This window comes from Chelmon rostratus, chromosome 16, assembly GCF_017976325.1.
Source record: "Chelmon rostratus isolate fCheRos1 chromosome 16, fCheRos1.pri, whole genome shotgun sequence".
In the NCBI taxonomy this organism is placed as follows: domain Eukaryota; kingdom Metazoa; phylum Chordata; class Actinopteri; order Chaetodontiformes; family Chaetodontidae; genus Chelmon; species Chelmon rostratus.
The window spans coordinates 25436763-25463506 of NC_055673.1; the positions used below are offsets into that span (position 1 = coordinate 25436763).

The window sequence follows — 26744 nt, forward strand, 5'->3', positions numbered from 1 at the left end:
CCCTCTGTTTCATTTTGGCACAGTTTGGCAAGGTGTCTCGACAGCGGTTGTGGATCGTGACATTGCATGCTGCAAGAAATAAAGACATAAAACATGATATCAAATATAAAAAACACAGATGCCATGTCTTCTTTCTCTGTTTACATTACAAACAGTATATTTGGGGAATTTCCAACCCTTTCACCTTGCATTTGTGTGTGTGTGTGTGTGTGTGTGCGTGTGTCTTTTATTTGCCTGAGAGAATCGTTTTTTTCAGTGGAGACCTTCACACACTGACTGAAGTAATACCTGCCTGAACTTAAGTACTGAAGTACTCTTTGTTTTCTTTTTTTTGCAACTTTGCAATTCTACCCATCTCTCATCATCTCATGGAGAGATGGATGATGCCTCCTGGTTCAGTGCATTGGATTTGCAGTTGGGCTGCTGGCAGGTAGCCATGGAGAGTAAACAGAAGACTGCTTTCATAAAATCTTTTGGCCTGTTTCATTTTAAATGTATGCCATTTGGCCTTAGGTATGCAGCCTTTCCATGAACCATGTACAGCATCTTCGGGACCTGGCAGCTGTCTTTCAGAGGCTACAGCCAACTTCAGCCTCAACAAGAAAAAGTGCCACTTCTTTCAGGAGGAGTTAACGTTTCTTTGCCACACATTCTCCAGCTGAGGCATGGGGGTCAAAGTTTGAAGAATCTTCTGTGTGACAGCTTACAACCCACTGACACTCTGACCCTGATTTGCTCTACCACCTTATCAGAAATAGCCCAGGTACAAGAGAAAGACCATAAGGTTTTTGACGTCCCCAGCTCCCCCAATCTCATTGGTTTTGACATCCACCAAGGACTGCTGTCCCGAAGAGTCCCCTTAGGAGACCAAAGGGGAAATTGCCAGGTGGTTGTTTCCCGGAGTCTTGTTCCTGAGATCCATCCATACTTTCATGATAGTCCCTTGGGGGGGTCATCTTGGCCAGCTGAAGATTCTGCTGCAGGTTATGGGGTTGCGTGATGTCCGAAAGTCTGCAAGATGTACGGGAACACGCCAGTGTGTAACTTCTCAGCAGTACCAGGCAGACACACTAAGCCATTAGGGCTACTGTAGAGAACAAAAGTCATGCCACTAGAGGAGATGCTGGAAATTGACCTTCAAGTGCCATTCTCCCAGAGGCAAAAAGGCTGATTCGTACCTCCTTGTGGTGGTTAACTACTACTTCAAGTGGATGTTCCTTTTGAGAGGCTGCAAAATGCTTGGTCTCGTCAATATCCTCAGAGAGGAAATCTTTACCTGTTGGGGTGTGTTGTCCTATCTCATTTCTGACAGAGGAGCACAGTTTACCACCTTGCTCCTAACCAACCTGTGGAAGACCTAGGGAGTAGTACAAAAGCTAGCTGCCAGTTATCACCTTCAAACAAGTTTTAAGACTCAACATCTGTGGAGTGCTGCACGCCCTGTTCTAGATTTTTTGGATTATATGTTATACCTGTTTGTTTGTTCAAAGTGACTTCCTTTCCATAAATGGGAGTATGTTTTGCTTGAGAAGGAATGGACTGAACTGTGCATGCTTCAACTGTGTGTCAATAGAAAGGGTTGGGTTTTATTGAAAAACACAGAAATAGATCTGGAAAACAGTAACCTCTGAGCTTACATTGTTTTTTTCTTGCTGACAAAGCTAAATTGAACACTATCAAAAGGTAACACATCTCATTTTTATATAACTGATTGTTACAAGATGCAGAATGGCAGTAAATGTGTTTACTTACTAGGGCAGCTGAGTGCCTCCTTGGCAGTAATACTCTTGCTGCATGCAGAACAGAGCGTGGTTCCTGAAACTGTCAACGAGGTGAAGAGGTGACCGTTGCTGTAACGTGCCTCCCTCTCCCTTGCCGCCTTCTCACGTTCCCGCATCCGCTCTCTCTCTTTATTCTGCAAAATGAAATGAAAATGTTAAGAATACTTTCTGTATATCTGTGAATGTCATAAAGCACATCAGATGATGCTGAAGTTTACTAAGACAAAGTAGAATTTGAGCATGGCACCTTAACGCTGACCTTTGTCAACATCAAACTTACAAGTGTCTAAAGACTGATGGGACTGAAATAACATTACTGTTACACTGTAGCTGTAACTACCTGTTGTGTCAGCACAAGCAAATTACAGCACCAACCATGGTTGTACTATCATGACCAATTGAGAACTGGAGGCGTTGACCTTCACTGGAGAGATGTTAAAAATAGTTATATGTAGAAAGATGTTAAGGTCACAGTTGAGCACATCACGACAGACAGGGAGCTGAAAGGCCATATACAAAAGCTGTGTGTCTACAATGTGCAGTTAGACACAGTGTGCTTGTCTGCACTCTCTCAAATCCCACCAATGTCAGCCTTGATGCTCAGTTTCAAAGCTGCATTGATGAGAATAACTGAAGGCCTATTGGGATAATTGTATTTCTGCTTTTTGTAACTATTGACTATCAAGTTTAATAACCTGTTGTATGATTCTCAATGCCTCTCTGGACTAACAACCTACAAATCATGCTGCTCAATTACCTACTTCTCTGGTTAGCAGTTAGGTGCACCATGTTTTATTGTGCTTTAGAACACCTACTTTTACTCAGCCCCAAAATAATGGCCTAAGTCATTTTTTGACGAAAATTAGTTTTTGGCCTAAGTCATCTCTTGATAATGCTGGCCATCTCTGGTAAAATCCCCCAAATCCTTAGTTAAAAGGATCATGCTCTATATGCCCTATAGGACAATGGCCTATGTCAAGACGGTGGCCATTTTATTTTTTGCCTAAGTCAACATTTATGATTCTTTAGGATAAAACATCTGACTTAGGCAATTTAACAAGCTTTCAGGATGGCAGCTGCTTCAAGAAACAACAGAAACTACAGTGCAGAAGAAGCTCTGAACATGATTTTGGAATCAGTTCCTGATGGTGAGTGATGATGCCTAAGCTACTATTATAAAGGCTAAGCTATAATGGTGTCTAAATGTCTAAATTTCACAAGTTTAATGGTTTAATCACAAAGCTAGCTACAAAGCTACTTCTAGCTAGCTATTCCTAGTAGGGATACACTGATGTGACTATTGGCTCCAATATTGACTAATTAGCTGGATCTCTTGAATAAGGCTGATCCAGACGCAGATTCACTTTCTGTTTGTAATGCTGCAGTGACATGTGTCCGTACTGGGGGTGTCACGATTTCGACTATTCTGACACCTCCTTTTCCACAGAAAATGACATCATACTTGAACTTGAGCTCACCATTGAAGAGATTGAGATACATGTGTCAAGTCAAGACCCTCTTTCAGTTGGAGCAGACAAGGGCTTAAACACCACCACTGACGAGGGCACAGACAATAATATCAAGGATCCAGACTACATCCCATCCTCTGATGATGAGTCATCTACCTCTGAAAATGAAGACCACCAAGCAGTGGGGACAGCAACACCGGAACAGGTTGGTGAGGATGTTCAAGAAAACAATGCTGTCAAAAGAAAACGACATAAGCACAGGGCATCGTGGGCTGCCCCCTCCCTGACCTAGACTCTATATATGAAGGTCGGGTCAGAAAGAGGGCGAGATCCATCGCCACGGACCCCAGCCACCCGGGCCACAGACTGTTTGTACCGCTTCCATCAGGAAAGCGGTACAGGAACATCCGCACCACCACTAACAGACTGAGGGACAGCTTCTTCCCCAGAGCTGTTAGAGCTATCACCCCCAGCAGCCCCTCACTGCAGTGAGAGACTGTGTGAACTGTGAACACTGCACACCGCACTTTACACCTACACCTACACCTCTACCTCCACCTGCACCTTCTGTGTACTTGACTTTTATGTACACACATATACTATAATTATATACATTTTAGTATATCAGCACATTTCAGTTTCATTGGCATATTTTATTCTGTCGGTACATTTCACTGTGTATATTTTATATTTTATTCTGCTTGTATATTTTATTCTGTTTGCACATTTCACTTCCATATTTTATTGTTTATTGTTTAGTATATTTTATTGCCTAAGTATATTTTCATTCTGTTATATTTTTAATTGCTTCACGAATATTTTTTTTATTGCATGTTGGTTTATTTTATTTTATTGTAGTTATCTTAATTTTATTCACTCTTTCTAGTCTTATCTTTCTTACCATCTAACATGGGGGTTGCAATGAAAATTTCATTGACATGTGCAATGACAATAAAGACTCTTGAATCTTGAATCTGAAAGTTGCAGGGGTCCAAGGTTCCTCACTGAGAATGAATCCTCTTTTTGAGCACTAGTATCTTGTGTTTAAATTAACTAAATCCTGTCTCAAAACAATGCAGCCACTCCAGAGGTCCGTTTCACAAAGCAGGTTTACTGAAAACTCTGAGTATGTTAACCCTGAAATGAGGGAAACTCTGAGTTTTCCGTTTCACATAGGAAGGTAAGTCAAACCAGAGAAAGAGGGGTAACTCAAGCCTGTTTCACAGACAGAGGTAAGTTAAACTCTGAGTCAGTTACCGCAGTAACTGACTCTATGAACCTAACCTGGTCGGGACCAGGTTTTACTCAATGAACCTCGAGTTTCTCTGTGTCTCCGCCCTTTTTCAACCACACACGTATTTCACTTCCTCATTCATTCATTTAGTCGGCAGACGAGTTTTGGCATAGTTCTGCCGTCTGTTATGAAAAAAAATCATTAAAATATTAGGCACAGTAGGTGGTGACTGTATTTCGCTAACATGGCATGTCCTTTTGATCATGATCCCGTGAATGAAGATGCAGTGATACAGAGAATTTAATATTCGTCGGGAGATAGTTATCAGACCACGCATAGATGTTCTTGCTTTTCCTGACAGTTATCTTTTTGAGCGGTACCGTTTCATCTACATACATAATCTAATCCGTACTTACATTTGCAACTTTACCAGCCGTAGTCATGCCCTGACATCTCAGCAGATATTGTGTGTTGCACTGCGGTTTTTTTTTTTGCAAATGGGAGTTTTCTGTACAATGTCGGAGATGCAGAGCACTTGAGCAAGGCGACTGTATGCCCTGAAACGACTTTTACCAATATTTGTGGTTTTCCCTGGACATAAACCCGTCAGAGTCATCAAGGAGGAGTTCCACAGGATTGCAGGTGAATGATGTAGAGATCCATTAAATGAATTTTAAATTATATTTGGTTAATGACGTGCTGCAACCTCAGATTAGGATTAGTCATTTTCATTTCTTTTAGGATTTCCCAGTGTGATTGGTTGCATAGATGGCACACATATCTCCATCACAGCTCCTTCACATAATGAAGCAGACTATGTGAAAAGGAAGTCCATTCACAGCATAAATGTGCAGGTACATGTAGATTGACTACTGTTTTAAAATTTTAAAGACTGCATACTTGAACATCTGTCATTCTTTACACTGCCAAGATCATATGTGATGCTGGATACACTATTTCCAATGTGGAGGGTCTGTTCATGACTCAAGGATTTATCGTGAGTCTAACCTGAGCAACAGACTGCAACGTGGTAAGCAGCCTAAAGATTTGCACAATTCACTTGTCTCCCTCCTTTAATATACTCGAACTATACATTACAGGAGAGTTTGACGGCCTTCTGCTGGGTGACAGGGGTTACCCATGCCAACCCAGGCTGCTGACCCCTTACCCTGACCCTGAACCAGGCCCCCAACAGAACTTCAATCGAGCTCACTGCAGGACGAGAGCCTGGGTGGAGATGACCATAGGCCTGCTGAAAGCCCGTTTCCAGTGCCTACGTCACCTGAGGGTGACCACTGCGAGGGCCTGTGATATTATTGTGGCTTGTGTTATTCTTCATAATATTGCTACTATTAGAGGAGAGTAACAACCTGTCCTACAAATGGACGACCCTGATGATGACCCCTTCCACCTGCCAGCTATGCAGGATGGCAGAGCAGTCAGAGACACCATATGCAATCATTTCCAAGATTAAGTCACCATCATCACCACCACCACCACAGCAGTAAGCCTCCAATCACCCTGGCATTTAATAAGCCTGCATTTCTTAAGCCAGTGATAGGATGTCAGGCTCAATATATTATTAATTAAATAAGATTCACTGAAATGAAAGTTATTAAAATGGCGTCGCACAAGTGGCAGCTCGTTACAGCAGCTCCGACCGTTTCCCTTTGTAATAGTGTTTTCTTGTGTGTTTCTCTTCTTTTTTCTGTCACTAGTTTCAGTCGATCGTGCTTACCTATGGATGTACAACTGGTACAACTAGTGATTTGCTTTTTACTCTTTTGTGTACTTTTAAAAACAACATCAGGTGATATAGCCACAGCTCCATTGTTTTCACTCCGGAGCAGCTGTTAGCACTGTGCAACAGGAGTGTACTCACAGCAGAAACACCAGAGAACCCCAAAGAGATAAGGAGATGAGAACGGATGCAGAGCTGGAGCAAAGTGCCAGGACAAGCGAAGACGGTATAAACCATCCATACCGTCTCTTAGTATGGGCAATGTGAGATCTCCCCCGAATAAGATGGAAGAGTTAACGGCGTTAAACAGACTGCAGCGGGAGCACCGGGAGTGTAGCGTCATGTTCTTCATGGAGATGTGGCTGAACAAACTCATGCCCAACATGCATGTCGCTTTGGACAATTTTCATCTCCTGAGAGCAGACAGGCAACAGATTGTGGTAAGAGGAAGGGAGGGGGCATAGTGATGTTTGTGAACAACAGATGGTGTAATCCAGGACATATCAGTGTAAAGGAGTGGCAGTGCACAAGAGGCATTGAGCTGCTAACTGTTAGCATGTAGCCGTATTACCTCATGAGAGAGTTCTCGCATGTCATCACGATAACTGTGTACTTCCCCCCCTCGGCTGACGTGGCAGCAGCATGCTTGCTCCTACACACTGTGGTCTCACAGGTGCAGACATTGCACCCCCAGTCCTTCCGCCTCATCTCTGGAGATTTCAACCATGCTTCCCTGTCCTCAACTCTCCCCACCTTCATCCAGTATGTCAAATGCCACATGAGACAATAATTTACTGGACAACACTGTGCCTACCAGGAAGGTGCAGTGGTTCCCAAACTACAAACAATGTGTGTCCCCTGAACTTAAAACCTTACTGAACAAGGAGAAAAGAGCTTTTAAGTCTGGGGACAGAACTGAGTTGAAGAGGGTGCAGAGGGAGCTGAAAAGCATTGAAAACCATATCAGGCCAAAGCAGTGACAACAGCAGGGGCCCAAAATCTAGAGACCGGGAATGGGCAAATGAGCTGAACCTGTTTTTTAACAGGTTTGATTCTACCCCCGCTGCCTTCCCCAACCACCAGAGCCCAGACCAGATGGCGTTACCTCTCAGAACCCCCTCCCTTCCCCCTAGTGCATCCCTGACACCAGTAGCTCCGTCCTCACACCACTTCACCATAACAGCAGATCAGGTGAGGAAGGCACTCAGGAGGATGAAGGCGAGGAAGGCTACGGGCCCTGATGGCATCAACTCCAGACTGCTCAGGGACAGTGCAGATCAGTTCTGTGGGGTCGTTCGGCACATCTTTAATATGAGCCTCAGTCTGGACAGAGTTTCTGCCCTGTGGAAAAGTTCCTGCGTAGTTCCAATGCCAAAGACAGTGCATCCCAAGGAGCCCAACCACTTTGGGCCGGCAGCCTTAACTTCCCACCTGATGAAGACTCTGGAGAGAATTGTACTTAACCACCTGAACCCTGACAGTTCTCATATCGACCAGGCATTGATGTGGAAGACACAATCATCTACCTGCTCCATCGCACTCTTTCCCACATGGAGAACACTGGGAGCACAATGGGGTCATGTTTTTTGACTTCTCCAGTGCTTTCAACACTATCCATGTATAACAGGGGGACAATTTAGAACACAGGAAAGTCACTGCTAACTTTGTCGACTGGTGTGGACTAAACCACCTGCATATAAACGCCAGCAAGACCAAGGAGATGATGATTGACTTCCGCAGGAAAGCACCACAGACTACACTGGTGTGCATCGAGGGTCTGGACATTGAGATCATGGTGGAGTACAAATACCTGGGTGTCCACCTAAACAATAAACTGGACTGGTCCACCAACACTGATGCCCTGTTATGACTTGTCGTTCATCTGCATCTTTTACCCAATGGTCTGCTGGGGCTGTGGAAGCTCTGAGAGCGACAGGAAGAGACTTAATAAACTGGTCAGGAGGGCTGGTTCTGTCCTGGTCTGCCCTCTGGACACCACTGAGGATGTAGGTGAGAGGAGGATGTTAGCAAAAATCTATTATTAACAACGCCTCCCACCCTCTGCATGACACAGTGGGGCCCTCAGCAGTTCCTTCAGTAACAGACTGTTGCATCCACTCAGCAAGAAGGAACGCTCCCACAGGTCCTTCATTCCAGCAGCTGTTAGATTGGTCAACTCCAGCGTTGCTTAATTTAGCACTGGTTTCCATATTAGGACTGTTTCTTCTGTTTCGCACTGATGTGTGATTTATCATACTCCTATTAGCTTGCAATATTTCGTACTCTACATATCAGTACATACTAGTATGCTACTGTGACATAATACATGTTTATTTCTGTGCAATAGCATTAATGCTGTAGTCACTTAATCCACCTTGTGAAATTTTCTTATAATTCTTTGTGGCAGTATATATATTTTATATATATTTTTTACATCTTTTTTTCTCTTTTATAGTCCTTTGAATAAAATGTGCATATATAGTCAGCTTTTATTTTGTATTCTGTATTTTGTATTCCTCTATTTCTGTTGCTTTTTTTCCCCCAACTGCTGTTACCTGCTGTCTGTAAGAGATAGTGTGGACTGGAGAGAGAGAAAGCAAGAGAGATGCATAAGGGTCACAAAAAGCTCAAGAGTGCAGCAAGTGGAGGGTGTGATGGTGTGTAGCTGATGGCTCACAAGCACAGCAAATTGTGTGACTTTTGTAAATCCAACAGATTACATAATCAATATGTGCTAACATGTCTCCACCTATTACTTGTATGACCCTCTTCTATGCGCACCTTGAAAATAAAAATGCCTCACGTACAAAAACCCTACTAAATCTAGCCCTGAGCACTTTTTAAAATATATTTATTTATACACATTTTTGAGGCCTACGCCATTCTAAGAAAGCAGTATTATCACACACACACCCACTGCTATTTCTATGGCAACAGTTGCTATAGTTAAATATCCAGTGAGCAAGCACACTGTGTACAAGCAAACTACATACACCACCACCACCTACATTCACAAATACATGTATCTTTCTTGTCCTGTATGTCTAGATTAGAAGTGATGTGCATCTAATGCAGCTATATAAGGGCCCATGGCCTGAGTCTGAGCTCTGTGCTTCAGTAGTAAAGAGGAACTGTTTTATGGCTGAGAGTGCAAAAACAGGCAGTGACTCAGAGATATTGAAAGAGGGGGAAGTGGCAAAAACAGAAAAACAAAGAAAAAAAATAACAGTACGTTTTAGTAGTAATCTCTACTTTTCTGCAATAATATATATATTTTTTATTTAATCAATTAATTAACACAATTTTACATAAAAGTGGCGGCTGTTTTCCCTTTCAGAACCTGTAGTCAGAGCTATTGCCGAATGTTACTGTCTTTCATGAACATAGTGTCAACTCACCCGCAGGTTGATTTCCCTCATCCTTTCTTGCCGCAGCTTCGACAGATTGGCAACTCTGGACATTTTGACAGCTGTATTTTCTCACAATGGTGGCCAATGGTGGATTCAAATGGCAGTCAGAAAATAAAAATATCCAATATTAATGCTTCTCTGTGGATCCCTCAGATCCCTACTGAAGAGAAAGAGCTAAAAATCTTTCCTCACCGGCCAACTGCAATGTGCTTCTGCTTCTAGTGAAGTGGCTGTTCCTGTGAGAAATCTGACTTCTGAATCATTACCGCCCCCTCACACACACATGCACGCACAGAGAGAGAGAGAGAGAGAGAGAGAGAGAGAGTTTTCAGCTGTCTGTGAATGCTTGATATAGACTATTATTTGCTCTTTGCCAAATCCCAATATGAAACAATTTACAAAATGCTAAAAATTTACAGTGTGCATGTGCTTGTTTGTGTAGATTTCCCTGGTGAAGTGTGAGGATGACCAGTAGAGCAGGAAATGTTTCGACACAGTGCCAGGCATACTCTTGACACATACTGTTCATTACATATTAAGAAAAACAGATGTACACATTCACAGTGACTTGTAAATGTGTCTTTGCTTATCTATATATTTTTTAGCCGTCTGTGCTAACATGTAGACATTTATGGCCCTCAGAGGAAGAATTATGATATTGTTAATACCCTGACCCCAGCACCACCAGCAGGTTGACATTTTTGTCTTTTGGTGACTGTCTTGACAACAACTGGATGGATTTGTATAGCACCATCATTAGGTAAAAATTTCAGTTTGTCAACTACTTGAGGGAAATGGCAATGACTTGAAAGGAAATAATAATAATAACTAGAAAATTCCCCCTGGGAAATTTTGAAAGGGACACGGGGTGTGTTCGAGCCGACAAAATTATCTACGTTTTAAAGTTTGAATGAAGTCTCTAGGAGAAACTATGGCGAAGCAGCGGACAATTGAAAAAGGCTGCAATTTGAGAAAACGGCAGATATCAGAGGTAGTCAGTCCCTGATTAATGAATTGCTCTCAGCTGTGTTTCTGTGGCTTTCTCCTTGTCTGTCTCTGTTGATCACCTCAGCTGTCTGTGTCTGCCTCTCTCCTCTGCTTCATGTCTCTGTTAACATGAATTAATGAACTGAATCAATAAACATGAATGGAGCTAATGCTAACGGAGCTAACAGAGCTAACACTAACGGAGCTAACAGCTAACTGCGCTAATAGAGCTAACGGCGCTAACGCTAACAGAGCTAACTGTGCTAACAGAGCTAACGGTGCTAACAGAGCTAACAGAGCTAACGGCGTTAACAAGGGGGCGGGGGGATGGGGTTTTCATTATGCATTTGTCTGTGTGTGTGTGTTTATGTATCTGTCATTGTGTGTGACTGCGTATGTGTGTGTCTTCGTCTGTTTGTGTGTGTGTGTCTGCTTGAACTACACAAGCAGCCCAACCAGCTCCTACATGGAGATGTGTCTGGTATATGTGTGTCTGAATGTGTGTGTGTGTGTGTGTGTGTGTGTGTGTAACTTCTGCCCCACCTGCTGATAATTACCTCTCTACCTCTCCCACTTTTTACCTGTTCCTGTTCAGTTTTGACGTGCTTGTTTTTAATCACTTTTTAGCTGTTGGTTAGCCCTGCTTGTGTGTGCGTTTGTGTGACTACTGTCTCAACCTTTTTGGCAAAGCGCTTGGTGAAGCTGAGTTTAACTGTTTGTTGGACGGAGATTGTTTTCAAACAATGCCCTTGTTTTGACTGAGCTCGTTAAGATAATCATTCTCAGGCTTGTTGTCCTGCAGATGTGTGTGCGTGGGTTATTGACCGGTGTGTGTGTAAATGACAGTTAATGACAGTTACACCTGTTAACTGAAAAGCGGCTTTTTCGCTGTCGGTTTCTTCCGAACAACTTGCGATTGTGTCAAAACTGTAGCTGCTATCAAAAAACCGATTACACTGTGAGATGCGGACAAGTCTGGGCCAGATGTACGTGTGTTTTATGTCCAGATATTCTTTAGAAAAATGACAAAATGGTCGACTTAAAAAGACTCTGCGACTCAGAGAACAGGAGTTTGTATTGTATGCAGTGAGATTTGGGTTCTGCGCACCTCCTAAACAACCCCCCCTCGGGAGAGAACCGTACCTCCTATCAGAGTGTACTATAGATCATCGGACTCCCAAGACCTTCCTGAGTCCGAATATCATTTCGTTTTATTCCTGAGACAACAACTTTTCGTTTTATGGCGATGTAAAGACAGGAGGCATTTCTGCTTTTCTCACAAAACAGCTCTGAATTTTAACATGGGACTTAATGGGAGAGCAGGAGGGAGCTGGCTGCACAAAAAGTCTCACTATTTAAATTGAGTAAGTCTCTCGGCTTTTTCGAGGACATCACACGAAAGAGGACAAGTTTGTCTACAAACTGATCCCAAAATTATGCGTGTAGAGTGTAATTTGTGGCCGTAGCGACGAGAAAAAGAGAAGATTTTCAGATCGTTTTTAGACTCTGTGCCACTCTAGCACACACTCTAGCACGAACATTCCGCGCAATACACACCCATTATAATCTCAAAATTTCCCTCCAAACGATCACTGTTATTGAACAGTGACTGATCAAAAACTATAGGACCAATCAAAATGTGGATGAACACACCAATAGACCAGACTTGGGTCTACATTTTAAAGTTTAAATGAAGTCTCTCGGTGAATGTATGCCTGAGCTACAGATGTTTGAAAAACTCCAATTTCAATCTTGTTTTTTTCGCCCGTCCCATTCATTTCTTATAGCACACCGATCCCGAACAATACGCACGTTTTGATATATAATTTGCGAGGGTTTTCTCAAAGCTGCGGGACGAGTTAAGGGACGAAAACTTGGAGGAGGATGAAAAATAATAATAAGAAGAAGAAGAAGAAGAAACGCGCGGGATAGTAAGTGACTCGGGACGTTGCCCCGTGTCCCTAACTAGAAAATTCCCTCTGGGAAATTTTGAAAGGGACACGGGGTGTGTTCGAGCCGACAAAATTATCTACGTTTTAAAGTTTGAATGAAGTCTCTAGGAGAAAGTATGGCAAAGCAGCGGACAATTGAAAAAGGCTGCAATTTGAGAAAACAGATATCAGAGGTAGTCAGTCCCTGATTAATAAATTCGTCCCAGCTGTGTTTCTGTGGCTTTCTCCTTGTCTGTCTCTGTTGATCACCTCAGCTGTCTGTGTCTGCTTCTCTCCTCTGCTTCATGTCTCTGTTAACGAACTGAATCAATAAACATGAATGGAGCTAATGCTAACGGAGCTAGCAGAGCTAACACTAACGGAGCTAACAGCTAACGGTGCGAATAGAGCTAACGGCGCTAACGCTAACAGAGCTAACTGTGCTAACAGAGCTAATAGAGCTAACGGCGTTAACAAGGGGGCGGGGGGATGGGGTTTTCATTATGCATTTGTCTGTGTGTGTGTGTGTTTATGTATCTGTCATTGTGTGTGACTGCATATGTGTGTGTCTTCGTCTGTTTGTGTGTGTGTGTGTGTCTGCTTGAACTACACAAGCAGCCCAACCAGCTCCTACATGGAGATGTTTCTGGTATATGTGTGACTGAATGTGTGTGTGTGTGTGCCTCGGAGCGTGCCCCGTGTCCCTAATAAAACCTACAGGACGTTTCTCCACAATGCCAGGGCAGCCTATTACCCATTACGAATTAAAGAAAATAACAACAACCCGAGCTTTCTTTTCAACAATGTAACCAGGTTGGCAGAGTCATTTAATTAATTTAAACACAAGATACTTGTGCTCAAAAAGAGGATTCATTCTCAGTGAAGAACCTTGGACCCCTAATCTGCCTCTATATATGCCAAAGAGCAGTGATTCCTAACACGTCTCTGGGGGTTATCAGGTGGATACCTCCCTTCAATGGTGTTTCGCCTACTTAGTCCCACTACACCTCCAGGAGGCTAGGCGGTGCACTTCGGCATCCCAGAGTCACCCCCCTAGTGCCAGTTCACACTGCTTCTACACGTCCAAACAGCACTGCCACGTTCAATTGACCCAGGCCTGTTTAGGAGATGCTCCAGGTAGTGGCCAGTACCGATGCTACCATTTAGCTAATGCTAATGCGAATGCTAACTGCTAAGAAGAACAGAAGAAGACAATACAGTTCCGATGCAACCATTTAGGTAATGCTAATGCTAAATGCTAACCACTACCTGCTAAGAGGAACAGAAGAAGACAATAAAGCTTGATTCACCTATACTGTTAATGTTAAATGCTAGATGCCAATACTAGCTGCTAAGATACTATCATACTACCACCGCTTTAGCTATTGTTAGCTGCTACAATGCTACCACAGGCCTAGATGCCACATGTAACTGCCAATTGTCGCACTACCATCATCTACCCCTGCCTCTCACCAACTGCACCAATAAAAGCGTGGTGTGGGAATACAAACCCTGGTTCGGGTAGGGGGTAGAAAGTAAAGAGGTAGAGTCAAAGATGAAATTAGGGATTGGATACAGACCCTTGTTCGGGTAGGGGGTAGAAAGTTAAGAGGGTGCTGAAGGTAGAGGCCTAATCCACAGACTAGATTGAACAGCCTCTTCTAACATTTCCTTCAAGAAGCAACAAACCCTAACATTTCCTTCAAGAAGCAAAAAAAAAACAACAACAGGAAAACAACCAAAAAAGAACAAAAAAACAAGCCAACTCTGTATCTTACAACGCAAACTCACCTGAACAGGCCACGTGGTCCCAAAGAGAGACTCTAGCTGGCCACACCCCCACCTTCGCTACACTTCCTCTTCCTGGATCTCTTCCTATTGGGAGAGCGAGAAGATGGGGTGGGGAAAGCAGAGCAGAGGAGAGGTGTCTTGTTCAGACTTTAACCTCTTCTCCTGCCGGATTAGGCATGCATGTCCTCTGCCTCCCCCCACCCCCTCACCGCCCCTTTTTCACCCCCCAACTACTATTATTTCTCCTAATCCTAATCCACTGACTAGACCTAGCAGCCTCATCTGACATCTCCCTCACTGTCTTCCTTAAATTTTGCCCCTGCACCCCTAGCTCCCTCAACAGTGAAACAGCTGACCCTGCAACAAAACCTCTGCACCCCACTTCAACCGGACAAACCCTGGTCTTCCAACCCCTCTGCTCAGATTCTGTCTTTAAATCTGAATACCTAGTCTTCTTCCATTCATAAACTGCCTCCACTGAATTTTCCCAAGGGACTGTTAACTCAATAAAATACACAGTCTTTATACTCATGGATTTGGTTAAAGAGAGGGGGACAGCAGAGCTACTCTGACAGCTCAGGCGAGCCAGGTGGAGATAGGGTGTCCAGATGTCCCGCTTTGTGCGTGATTTCACGCATTTTCACGCATCACGCAAATTGAGACCATGTCCCGCATAACATCCCCCTCAAGTCCCAGCAACGTGAAGAAGCCGGTGACATGGCTACTGATGGATATTTGGGTCATATTCCTATACTTTGATAAGTCTGATGACTCACATATATTCTGCAAATAGTTAAATTACATGCATATGCTTACATTAATGATAGTTGGATCCTGATATGTTGATCTTATTCATTTCATCATTTTCTGCTGATGGATTGTGTGACTGAATAATTAACATAAATTCTACTTCTCCTGGTTAAGTTTTTCCTTTATTATTCATAGAAGTGATTTAGACGAGGAGTGATTCTTTGTGTGCAAAATATATCTAAGGCCAGTGTGACCTAGAACAGGAGTTTTTGAGATAGAGGCCTGGCATGGGAGACATCTTGGGGCCCTCGACTTAAGATAGAACAGGTTGGCGTCAGGGATAAGGTTGTCTCTCTAGATTTGTCCTTGCAAACAGGTTGCTGGGCTGGTGACGTTGGATTCTCGAAGATGAGCAAGCAGAGAAGAGAGCGCAACGAGGAGGAGCCGACGACTGTTCCAGCATTTCCTCATGTTCTGTCTATAAAAATACTGGGTCAGGGAGAGATAGTGTGTCAGACTTCGTGAACTGACCCAACTCTGTTGTGGATCAGGGAAAGGTTAAGTCGAGACCCAGAGCTCTGTAACCTTGCACATTCTATTGATGTTAGAATAAAACTGATTTTTTGGACTCAACATCTTCTCCTATTGCTTCATTAAAGGAACCCAGAGGACCAGAGGGATTTTTGAGACACGTCCTCGTGTGTCAAAAAATGCACTCTGGGCTCTGTTTGTTGTTGTGATAGTGACACTGCATGTGAGGCGCTTGGGTCCGCCCCTAATTTTCTCCGCGCAACCAACAGCTGAGATGACAGCTAGTGAATGAGACTTGCACCGCTTGTTTTGTGTTGTGTTGTGTTGTGTTGTGTTTAACGAATTCAAGTAACACGAAATGCAACATGGAGAAATGTAGGTTCCCAACCTGTCCTTTAGTGTATTTTGTGGTGGTCTTAATAATTGTTGAGGCAGAAGAATGTAACTGATGTTAAACAACTTCAGAATGAGAAAAATATGAACTTTGCTGCAGCTGTGAAGTAAAAGTTCATCTCCGATCTGTCTCTGTCTGACTCAACAGCCTCAAAGTGATATTTGACAATTCTTAAAATTATGAGAGAGAGAGAGGCTTGCGGGTTAGGGAGACAGCAGCAACAGCCATTATTCATTGCATTATTACAGTTGTGGGAAGTTATTTCAACATTGAAATTTGAAGATTTTCACTTCCCCACAAACGTAATAAATCTCTACAAACGTAACAGTTATTACATTTATGGGAAATCACGTGTTACGTTTGTAGTAGGCAGTGGCTATTACGTTTGTGGAAAATGTATTACATTTGCAGGATTATTGCAGAGCTGCATATTTTTATAACGTTTGTGGTTTATTACGTTTGTGGCCATTATTACATTAGCAGGTGTTACATACCTGCTTTTCCCATCTACCTTCAGCAACTAACTAACCAACCAATTTCTTCCACTTAACCATCAACCTTTCTCTCAGAAACCATCCCAACTAGGCTGCTTGAAGATTGTTTTTCCTTTAATGGGCACTTCTTTAATAGCTATGATGATTATCTTTATTAACAGGCTATATACAATCGTCATTTAAAGCTGTAATTAAACCTCTTCCTAAAAGGCCTACTCTTTATACATGGGTTTTAGCCAACTATAGACCTCTATCTAACCTTCCCTTTCCCTCTGACATCACCGACATTGTGCCTTTCAGCTGCCCAGCTCCTCATCAACATCACTGCCAAGCATCGTGGAAGCCCCTCTGCTCAGTGTCATGGAGGTTCTTCTGCCCAGAGCTTTGGAGGTCCTGCTGCCCAGCACCCTGGCTGACATCTCTCCAGTTCCTAGGTAAAAATATCCTGAAAGACTATGTAACCACTAAAAATAAAGAGGTACTGTCTATTACCAAAAGCTGAAAAAGAAAAACAAACGAAAAGAAATTCATGATATCCTTCATTTTATTTTAGTTTTTAATCTTTCTGAATAAGGAGTGTATTTTGTGGAAGTACAACAGTTAGTTATCATTTCACTTAGGTCTATATATTCTTCTGGAAAACCTGGAAAAAAGGCCCCACTGAAAACAAATGTTTTGTGAAGGATAAACACAGAATGGGGGATCTACAGTGCTGTAAAAAAGTATTTCCCCCCTTCCTGATTTTTGTGTTTTTTGCTTATTTATGACACACAAAGGTTTCAGATCATCAAACCAATTTTAATATCACACAGAGACAACCCAAGGATATATAAAATGCAGTTTCTAAATGATGATTCAATTTATTAAGGCACAAAAAAAATCCAAACCTGTCTGGCCCTATGTGAAAAAGTAATTGCCCCCTGAACCTAACAGCGAGTTGTGCCACCTTTGGCAGCAATAACTGAAATCAAGCGTTTGCGATAATTGGTGATGAGTCTTTCACACCGCTGTGGAGGAATTTTGGCCCACTTTTCTTTGCGAAATTGTTTCAACTCTGCCATATTGGAGGGTTTTCTACCATGAACTGCCCGTTTAAGGTCACACCGCAGCATCTCAATTGGATTTAAATCCGGACTTCGCTTGGCCACTCCAAAACCTTAATTTTGTTTTTTTTGAGCCATTCAGAGGTGGACTGGTGTGTTTAGGATCGTTGTCCTGCTGCATGATCCAGGAGCGCTTGAGTTTGAGGGCACAAACTGATGGCCGGACGTTCTCCTTCAGGATCTTCTGGTAAACAGCAGAATTCATTTTTCCGTCAATCACAGCAAGTTGTCCTGGTCCTGAGGCAGCAAAGCAGCCCCAGACCATCACACTGCCACCACCATGCTTTGCTGTTGGCATCATGTTCTTTTTATCAAATGCTGCCATTTTTACGCCAGATGTAACAGGCTACACACCTTCCAAAAAGTTCAATTTTTGACTCATCAGTCTACAGAATGTTTCTCTAAAAGTCTTGAGGATCATCAAGATGCTTTTTGGCAAATGTGAGATGAGCCTTTGTGTTCTTTTGTGACAGCAGTGGTTTTCGCCTGGGAACTCTCCCATGGATGCCATTTTTGGCCAGTGTCTTTCTTATAGTGGAGTCGTGAACACTGACCTTAACTGAGGCCAGAGAGGCCTGCAGTTCTTTGGATGTTTTTCTAGGTTCTTTTGTGACCTCCTGGATGAGTTGTCGTCGCACTCTTGGAGTAATCTTAGTTGGTCGACCACTCCTGGAAAGGTTTGCCACTGTTCCCAGTTTTCTCCATTTGTGGATAATGGCTCTGACAGTGGTCCGCTGGATCCCCAGAGCCTTGGAAATGGCCTTGTAACCTTTTCCAGACTGATAGATTTCAGTCACTTTTTTTCTCAATTCTTCTTGAATTCCTTTGGATCGTGGCATGATGCATTTGTTCTTGAGATTTTGTAGCCTACTTCACTTTGTATAACAGATTGTATTTAAGTGATTTCTTGATTCAACAAAGGTGGTGGCAGTCAGGTTTGGGTGTGGCCTGTGAAATTGAACTCAGCTTTCCCAAAACTGTGGTTAGTCACAGTTACTTTGTGATTTAACAAGGGGGGGCAATTACTTTTTCACATGGGGTCAGATAGGTTTGTATTTTTTCCTCCCTTGGTAAACAAAATCATCATTTAGAAACTGCATTTTATATATCCTTGGGTTGTCTCTGTGTGATGTTAAAACTGGTTTGATGAACTGAAACCTTTGTGTGTTATAAATATGCAAAAAACACAGAACTTGGGAAGGGGGCAAATACTTTTTCACGGCACTGTATGTATCCTATGTGTGTATGTTCACGTGTTAAGGAATATGAGACATATGAGACAGGATCACTGCTGTCAGGCCAGCACACAATAAGGACTCAGGTGCAGAGACTTAATAATCATAGTTTTATTTAGGCACGTAATCCCAGACCTCTTCTGTGAGCAAAGGAATCAGGAGCTATGGAATTATCTAATATATATATATATATATATACATACACACTAATAAAGATATTTACAATAAAGCTGAACTATCTAAGGAAAAGAAATAACAAAAAGCGCAGAGGATAATAACAGAATAACAGAAACACTATGATGACTACTACTAACTGAAATCGCTCCCGAGGGAGGAAGAACACAACAGACAAACAGAAAACAAAACCTGACTGGAAAATCTCACACAATGAAAATCACTCGAAGAAAACAGAGGAATACTATCGCTAAGTAAGAAAAGTCTAACAAACGAAAAACTCTCTAAATGAGGACCACAAAACGGGTTAACTAGGACAAACGAAGAATGTCAAAATCTGAACAATTAAACTTACAAACAAAAAACACTCACGAAGAGGACAATGGAACACGTGGACCAGATACTGGCTATGGGAATGGGACAAAGATAGGCACGGGTGAATCGGCTCTCGGACTAAGACACACTGGCACAAGACAAGGGAGACGCAGACTATTTAACACATGGAGGGTAATCAGGAACAGGTGGAAACAATGGGTCATCAGGACGGACATGCCGATGACACAGGAGGATGGGCAAGTGCTCTGAAACAAGAGGAGAGTTAGGCTGTCAAAATAAAACAGGAAATAACAAGACAAAAACCCCAAGATGAGACCAACCTCACCACGGTGTGACAACTGCATGTTCAGAGCTTGACTTTGTGGAAATTGGTCAGATTTTAATAAGCCAATTAAGTTATGGTCAGTGCATTCATACCTCATGGCTCCTTCCCAGTTGGTCAAATGTTAACTGGTAACTGGAAAGATGATAAAAACTGTATTTTTTGGGATCATTTATGGTTGATGTTTCTTTTTTGTTGTTGTTGTTGTTTGGGTTTCTCTAAGCTCTGGGGCCTGTTGCACAAAAGTAGTATTAAGACATCCAGGATAAGTTATTGAGCCTGGCTCAACCAATCCAAAACAACAGAGCTCAGGCTTAATTGGTTGCACAAACACCAGGCCAGGATAAGTAGATACAGATTTATCAAGCCAGGTGAAACCAATCCTGGATGAGTTGCAGCACACAGCTCCTCAAATAGGGCCCACTATCAATCACAGATTCACTGATTCACCATGGCATCTCGTGCAGCATACATCTCCCCGTTGGAGCAGGAGATAATTATGGAGGCATATGAAGAGGTGAAAGACCAAAGTAAAAAAAAAGGAAACACCGCCACTGCCATAAAACAACGAGAGAAAGCGTGGCAAAGTATTGCAGATCGCCTGAATGCGTAAGTATTGCACAAACACACACTCACTACTGCACTGAAACCATCACAATTCCAATCCAAATAGTTTATTAACCCATAAGAACCCGGACCCATTTCTGCTTTTAGTAAAATTATGGGGGACATAAGACAGAGTAAATAGACCACATATACACATTTCTGACATTTATTTTTCAAAACACCACCCCCGACTGTCCAAGATCTCAAATGATGTGTTACATTGGGCGTTGAGAACTCGGATTATTTCATGTTTTAGGAAAATTTGGACATGTGACACCTGTGTCACCGTAGGTTCTTATGGGTTAACATCCCCAAAAACGTAGTTGTATTCTGATTATGAAACAGCTGGAACTACCAGTGAAATTGACTGCAGATGTGAGTAAAATCATGTAAATGCAGCTCCATATTTGCTCCTCATGCTCCCCTGTTGTTTCATTCAATATGTGTGTGTGTCCTTTGTTCATTTTTTTATTTAACTTATTATTTTCAGATTAAACATGACTTTGCCCAAACGAACTTGGCAGCAAGTCAAGATAAAGTACAAGAACATCCTGCTGAAGGTAAGTGCCCTGACAAATATTATGCATGTACATACTTTGTACCCAGAGGGTACCTGCTCACATATTGTCTGTACTTATGGCAATTAGAAAAAAAACACCTACAAGCAAGGCATGGGTGGTGGGTCACCACTAGCTGACTTTACCCCTCAGGTGCCCATGAGGGATATTTTGTGAACAGGAAATCCTTTCACAGCATTAATGTTCAGGTGAACATGACTTTATGACATTAATGAACACTGTACACTGCTTGTGTGCATTGATTGGTTTAATAGTCTACATCTTATAATTTCAGATGGTCTGCAATGCTGACTACCTCATCAGCAATGTTGTGGCAAAGTGGCCTGGCTCAGTCCATGATTCCCAAATCTTTTGGTCCTCTGCAGCCTATCGGCACCTATCACAAGGTGAGCCACATGACCTCGATTAACAGCCACTTTTAACATCAAGGTTGTGTCAAGAATGTCCCTCTATTGATGACAGGTGAATTCTCTGGTGTGCTGCTGGGGGACAGAGGGTATGCCTGTGAGCCTTTTTGCCTCACACCTTACGCAGACCCTCAGGGAGCACAGCAGGCTTATAACAATGCCCATGCCAGGACAAGGGCTCAGATTGAGATGACCTTCAGCCTCCTGAAGGCACGCTGTCAGTCCAGACAGAGTGTGCAATATTACTGTGGCTTGTGCTGTCCTCCATAATGTGGCCTGCCTGAGCAAGGAGAGGGCCCCCAGAGTGCCCTCAGATGACGACAGTGGTCGGCTGATCAGAGACCAATATGTTTTAAATTATTTAAGTTAAAGTGCATTCTGTGCATTTAAGTTAAATATTGGCCTGCAATAGCAGATAGCTATTCATTTGGCCTATTGTACTGTGTGTACAGGCCTAACATTTGTCTGTTAATTTGTTAAGTATGGATTTGTCCTGCATTTATTCCAGTGTGCAGACATGCAGGGTGTTTTATATACAGACCTTTGAGAATGTGTATTTATTCTTGTGATGAATAATATGCTTTGATTCTGTGCTTTCTATCTTGTAGAGCACTGTGTGACTTCACTTTTGAAAGGAACTGATGGATTAATTGCTTTGATTTACCCTATTCAATAAAGGAACGTCATGTCATCATGTTCCTGTATGATGTGTATTTTTATTTTGATTCCTTTTTTCGAACATGTAATGAAAAAGACAAAGCAAACAGACAAAAAGTGATAAAAAAAAATAAAGAAGAAAAAAAGTCACCCTCTTCAATTCATGTTGATCTCAGATTACATGAGCGAAAGGGAGTAGGAAGAAGTGTAAACTTATTAAACCCTACCCCTTCAGTACTATTACATTTTTAACAAAAAACTCGTGACTGAAACATCCTGATTCATCCTCAACCTATACATGATCCATATATTCAGCAATTACCGATAAATAATGTGCACAGTATGCAGGCATTGACAGTTACATTATGTATCGAAAAAAGTGTTGTGATTTACAAAACACACCCAAATACCTATTAGTCATTACTATATCACGCAAGAATCAATTCTATATACCTTTTTTTAAACTGACTTATGTGAGATATTTGTTTTATCTTAATACACAATTTGTTCCATAGTTTTACTCCACAGATTGTAACACAAAAACTTTTCAGTGTAGTGCGCACTTTAAGAATCTTAAAATTTAACTCACCCCTTAATTTATAACATCCCTCTCTAACACAAAACAGTTTCTGAACATTACCTGGCAGTAAATTATTCTTTGCTTTATACATTATTTGCATAGTATGCATAGCATAGTATTTGCATATATATATGTATATATATAATATATGATTGCAATTAATGATCACAAATGTTTAAATAATGACAGTGGGTCTCGTTGAATGTGTAGTGGGAAGTGGAATAAATATTGGTTTCCATTTGTGGTAACTGCTGACTGAGATAAGGGATGAGATTAAATAGATCCTGGAACTTAGCCTGGTCTGGAGCGGGCTAGCTCCACAGAATAAATCTCCATGGTAATTTATGTCAAAACATATCCCACTTCCCTGGAAAACTCTGGAAGGGGTTTTGCCTCAGAAAAGGGAGGGAGTATTATTTAGTTAAAGGAAAAAGGAGGAGAAGGATTGCCTTAAAGGTCTTGGTCCTGGGTCTGTTTGGAAAAGTCAGATTAAGACACAGAGAGGTGGCAAGTCCTCCTTTATCATTTTGCTTGTGCTGTGAGGTGGCAAGTCCTATGACATAAGCATGTTTATCTTAGTGTATATTACTTGTGGCTTTGAGCAGTTTGTGGGTTTGCAGCACTGTGTGAACTCGAAGTCTTTCAACTGAACCATATAAAGACTCCGCCCCCACAGCTGGCACATTTGAACGAGGTGGCAAAAACTGTTAGTATTGAAGCAATTTTGAAGCTGTTTGAGATAGAAGAGGATAAGACAACAGACAGAAAAAAATGCCTAAAAGCATGCAGCGCCATCATAGTATGGCGCCGCATGGGTGGCAGGTGGTTACAGCAGCTCAGACCGCTTTTTTTGTTTGTTTGTTTGTTTTCCTGTGGAGAAAAACTGTTTTTTCCATCACTACTCTCGGTCAATCATGGATACTTACAAATGTACAACTGGTGAGGCTAGTGACTTGCTTTTTACTATTTTCGGGACTTTAAAAGGAGACACCAGTGTTAAGGAGCAGCGCCAGAGACATAGAGCTGCTTGTTGTTAGCTATATTACATCTCAATAACGGTGTACATTGACCCCTCAGCCGATGCTGCTGCATCCGCATGCAAGCTCCTGCACACTGCAGTCAGCTGCAGACATCGCACCCCCAAGCCCTCCTCCTCATCTCTGGAGATTTTAGCCACGCTTCCCTGTCTTCAACTCTTTTCTAAAATGGATAAGTTTTGAGTATCCCCCAGCAACCAATGTAAACACGTTTGTGTTTACATTGGTTGCTGGGGGATACCAATGAGGAAGGGTCCGTGTCATCTTTGTCCTGCTATTTTCCTGTTTAACCCATTTAATCCCAAATTTTTCCCAGACACAAAAATATCCAAATCATGTGTCATTAGTATCCCTTTGAAACAATCAATCACAATTTTTAGAAATTTTCATGAAAAAGTGTGTGAAAAAGATATTACTGTGTGGATACTGTGTGGTATCAACCATTGGACAGAATGAATATAGGTCTATTTGACCTGTGCAGTGTGTTTGTGTATGTGTGTGGGTGTGTGTATGTGCATGCGTGTGTGTGTGTGTGTGCGTGTGCGCATGTGTGCGTGTGGGTGTATAACATCCTTATATATAAAGGCTAGTTATTATCACTTTTAAAGGTTCCAGCTGCCTCTAAATGCTCTCTCATTGTAGTGTGAATATTTTACATATAAGCCTTATACTATCGGCTAGCAATATGAATACTGGGAGCACCATTATGAATATTGAGGTTAAGAAAAAAAACAACAACAATCATCAATGTATTTCAATATTGTAACTTTAGTGCAAAATTCATTTAAAAATGTTCATTTTTAGTGCAAAATTCATTTGAACACATTAATTTTTAGTGCAGTATACATTGAGCACACTGAACATAAAGGTAAACATTAAGGATAAAGGTAGCTGCTGAACATGCTTTCAAGTATAGGCCTACACTGATTGACTGAACAACAAAATAAAATAGGTTGTACAACAAAGAGCAAAGCAGTGCCTTGAATGACTAAAAAATAACATCTTTTCCTGGAAAATTTAGGACATTTTGATGGTTTGTTTCAGCTTTTTTTCCCCTAGACTCCAAAGTACTGTTTGTTTGTAACTGTATGCAACCACTTGTGTGTGTGTGTGTGTGTGTGCGTGCATGCTTGTGAACTCTATGTCTGACTGCATTCTCCTGTCTTTACTGTTTTTCTTCTACACTCCATGGTACAGCTTAAAGCACTCAATATGCAGTGGTACTTTGCATTTCTCACATGCATAGGTAGTGCGTTTCTCACAATGGCGACATCTCTGGAACCGGTGCATCGTGTTAATTGGCCAGTGGGAAGCTTTGTCGTATCTTGCCTGATCTTCAACGGTAGCACTCAGTAGAGATCTCCTTCCATGGCTCAGTGGTTTTGTTCCAAACCTTTGCAGAAGAGACTGTGAGACTATCCGTGAGAAGGTGAGCAGGTCGATGGTCCCTCCAATAACATTTCTGTAAAAGAGATGGCCATTTACAAGAGCACTGTTGATAGACCATGCAAAGATGGGCCACCACCACTTCTTTGACCTGATTGAGATATGGTATCATGAAACCTGTAGGTCGTGAAGGTCTACACCACCCATGTGCTCATTGTATCGGCTGATGCATTTTGGTTGTTGGACATTGTCAAAGGCACGTCGATGCCTGTTCCATCTCCTGACAGAGGTCTCAGTGTAATTTTCATCCATGTTTGTTGCCACTGTGACAATGTTATTGTCTTTCCAACGCACCAGCAGCTTCTCTCCTTGGCACAGAACCTCAGAGGTTCCCCTGGGTAACTTCATGAAGGCATTCAGTGGTGTGAATGGGACATCAAACAGGCGGTTCTGCCTCATTGTTCCAGAGCTCCCATATCCTCTTTTTGTCATCTCATCCATGAGTGGAAAAGTGGTAAAGAGGTTGTCATGGAAGAACTTGCAACCTTGATGCACCTGAGCTTGCTCTGCCAAACCTATGATAACGCTGGGTCCCTGACCCAACCCTGTCTCTGGGAGGAGAGTGTGTGATCCACAATACGGCTCCATGTGGTACATGTATCCACTGGATGAGGCGAGGCTCCATACCTTGTAACCAAAGCGAATTGGTTTGCCTTTGATGAATTGTTTACATCCATGTCGGCCGTAGTATGGGATCATGCTCTCATCCACTGACAGCCATTCCTGAAATGGCATGATTTTATATGAGTGATTGAGCTCAGAGAAGATGGGTCTAACCTTAAAAAATGGGTCATCAGTAATCTTGGTGTTGTCAACCACATGAACTGAGGCCATTATGTCATCAAAGCGGTTTCTCCGCATTGCACCTGAAATGCTCTCATTGTGTACATCATTGTCAGCTGACCAGTACATGTGTCTTCTTGGGACAGAGCTGTATCCACTTGCAATTAGGATCCCATAGAAGGTGAGGAGCTCATCCATACTGAGATTCAGTTGCTTTCCCTTGGTTTGGGTGGAGTAGAGGTTGGACATTTCAACTGTAATCTCTCTCAGGGTGGGTGGATACATCAGTAGGAAAACATCCATTGGGTTGGGGCAGCTTTGTTTTACAAATTCTGCAGCATTTGATCTGTATACTGTGTATTCTGGAAAAGCAGCAGTGGAAGGCCTCTTGGATCGTTTAAATACTCTGTCTTTATTTTTGACCACTTGCAGTTTTGCCCTTGGTTCTTCTGGCTGACTTCGCTGAACCCTTTGGTGCTTAGAGGCCCTTGCGTCTTCTGGTTGGACCCTCAGGTGCTTAGAGGCCCTTGGGTCTTCTAGCTGGCCTTCATTGTTATGGCGGGAGGTGGGGGAGCTGGAACGGGGAAAGGGGGAAGGAGGTTGGGGAGGGGAAGGGGGTGTGGCGAAGGGGAGGCCATCATTCCAATCATGCTCTGTTTGCATAACTTCGGCATATGCATTCAACAGCCTTGCTGGCAAATGGCCTGTTTCCCCCTCAAAGTCCATGTCAGACCCATCACTGTCACAATCACTGAGTACAGCATCTTTTTCATTTTGAGGGATGATTGCAATGCTGCACACCTTGTCTGGGAACTCATCATGATCCAACAAATCAAGAACTTGACTCAGAGTAAATCTAAAAGAAAACATAGCCGAAAGTAGGGTAGTTAGCTAGCGAGTCTTCCTGGGGTCTGTGTGTGTGTGTGTGTGTGTGTGGTGTTTGCGTGTGTGTGCGTGCGTGTGTGGA

General features: G+C 42.4%; 2 protein-coding genes across 7 annotated transcripts in view; both read right to left on the reverse strand.

Annotated features, from left to right (window-relative positions):
• arhgef1a (Rho guanine nucleotide exchange factor (GEF) 1a) overlaps positions 1-9842 on the reverse strand; it is a 96612-nt gene extending 86770 nt beyond the window's left edge. For all 6 annotated transcript variants that reach the window (XR_006007524.1, XM_041955035.1, XM_041955038.1 and 3 more), the window contains exons 1-3: positions 9624-9842; positions 1753-1915; positions 2-69 (exon numbers count right to left, since the gene is read on the reverse strand). Coding sequence is in view for 5 of the 6 variants with exons in the window: in XM_041955035.1 (XP_041810969.1) it covers positions 2-69; positions 1753-1915; positions 9624-9686 (294 nt within the window). In the remaining variant the exon portion in view is untranslated. The remainder of the gene's footprint in view (position 1; positions 70-1752; positions 1916-9623) is intronic.
• A 15260-nt stretch (positions 9843-25102) lies between these two features.
• Positions 25103-26440, reverse strand: LOC121619254 (piggyBac transposable element-derived protein 3-like). Its single transcript, XM_041954816.1, has one exon. It carries the CDS (start codon positions 26438-26440, stop codon positions 25103-25105), a length of 1338 nt encoding a protein of 445 aa, XP_041810750.1.
• Between the last annotated feature and the right edge of the window lie 304 nt (positions 26441-26744).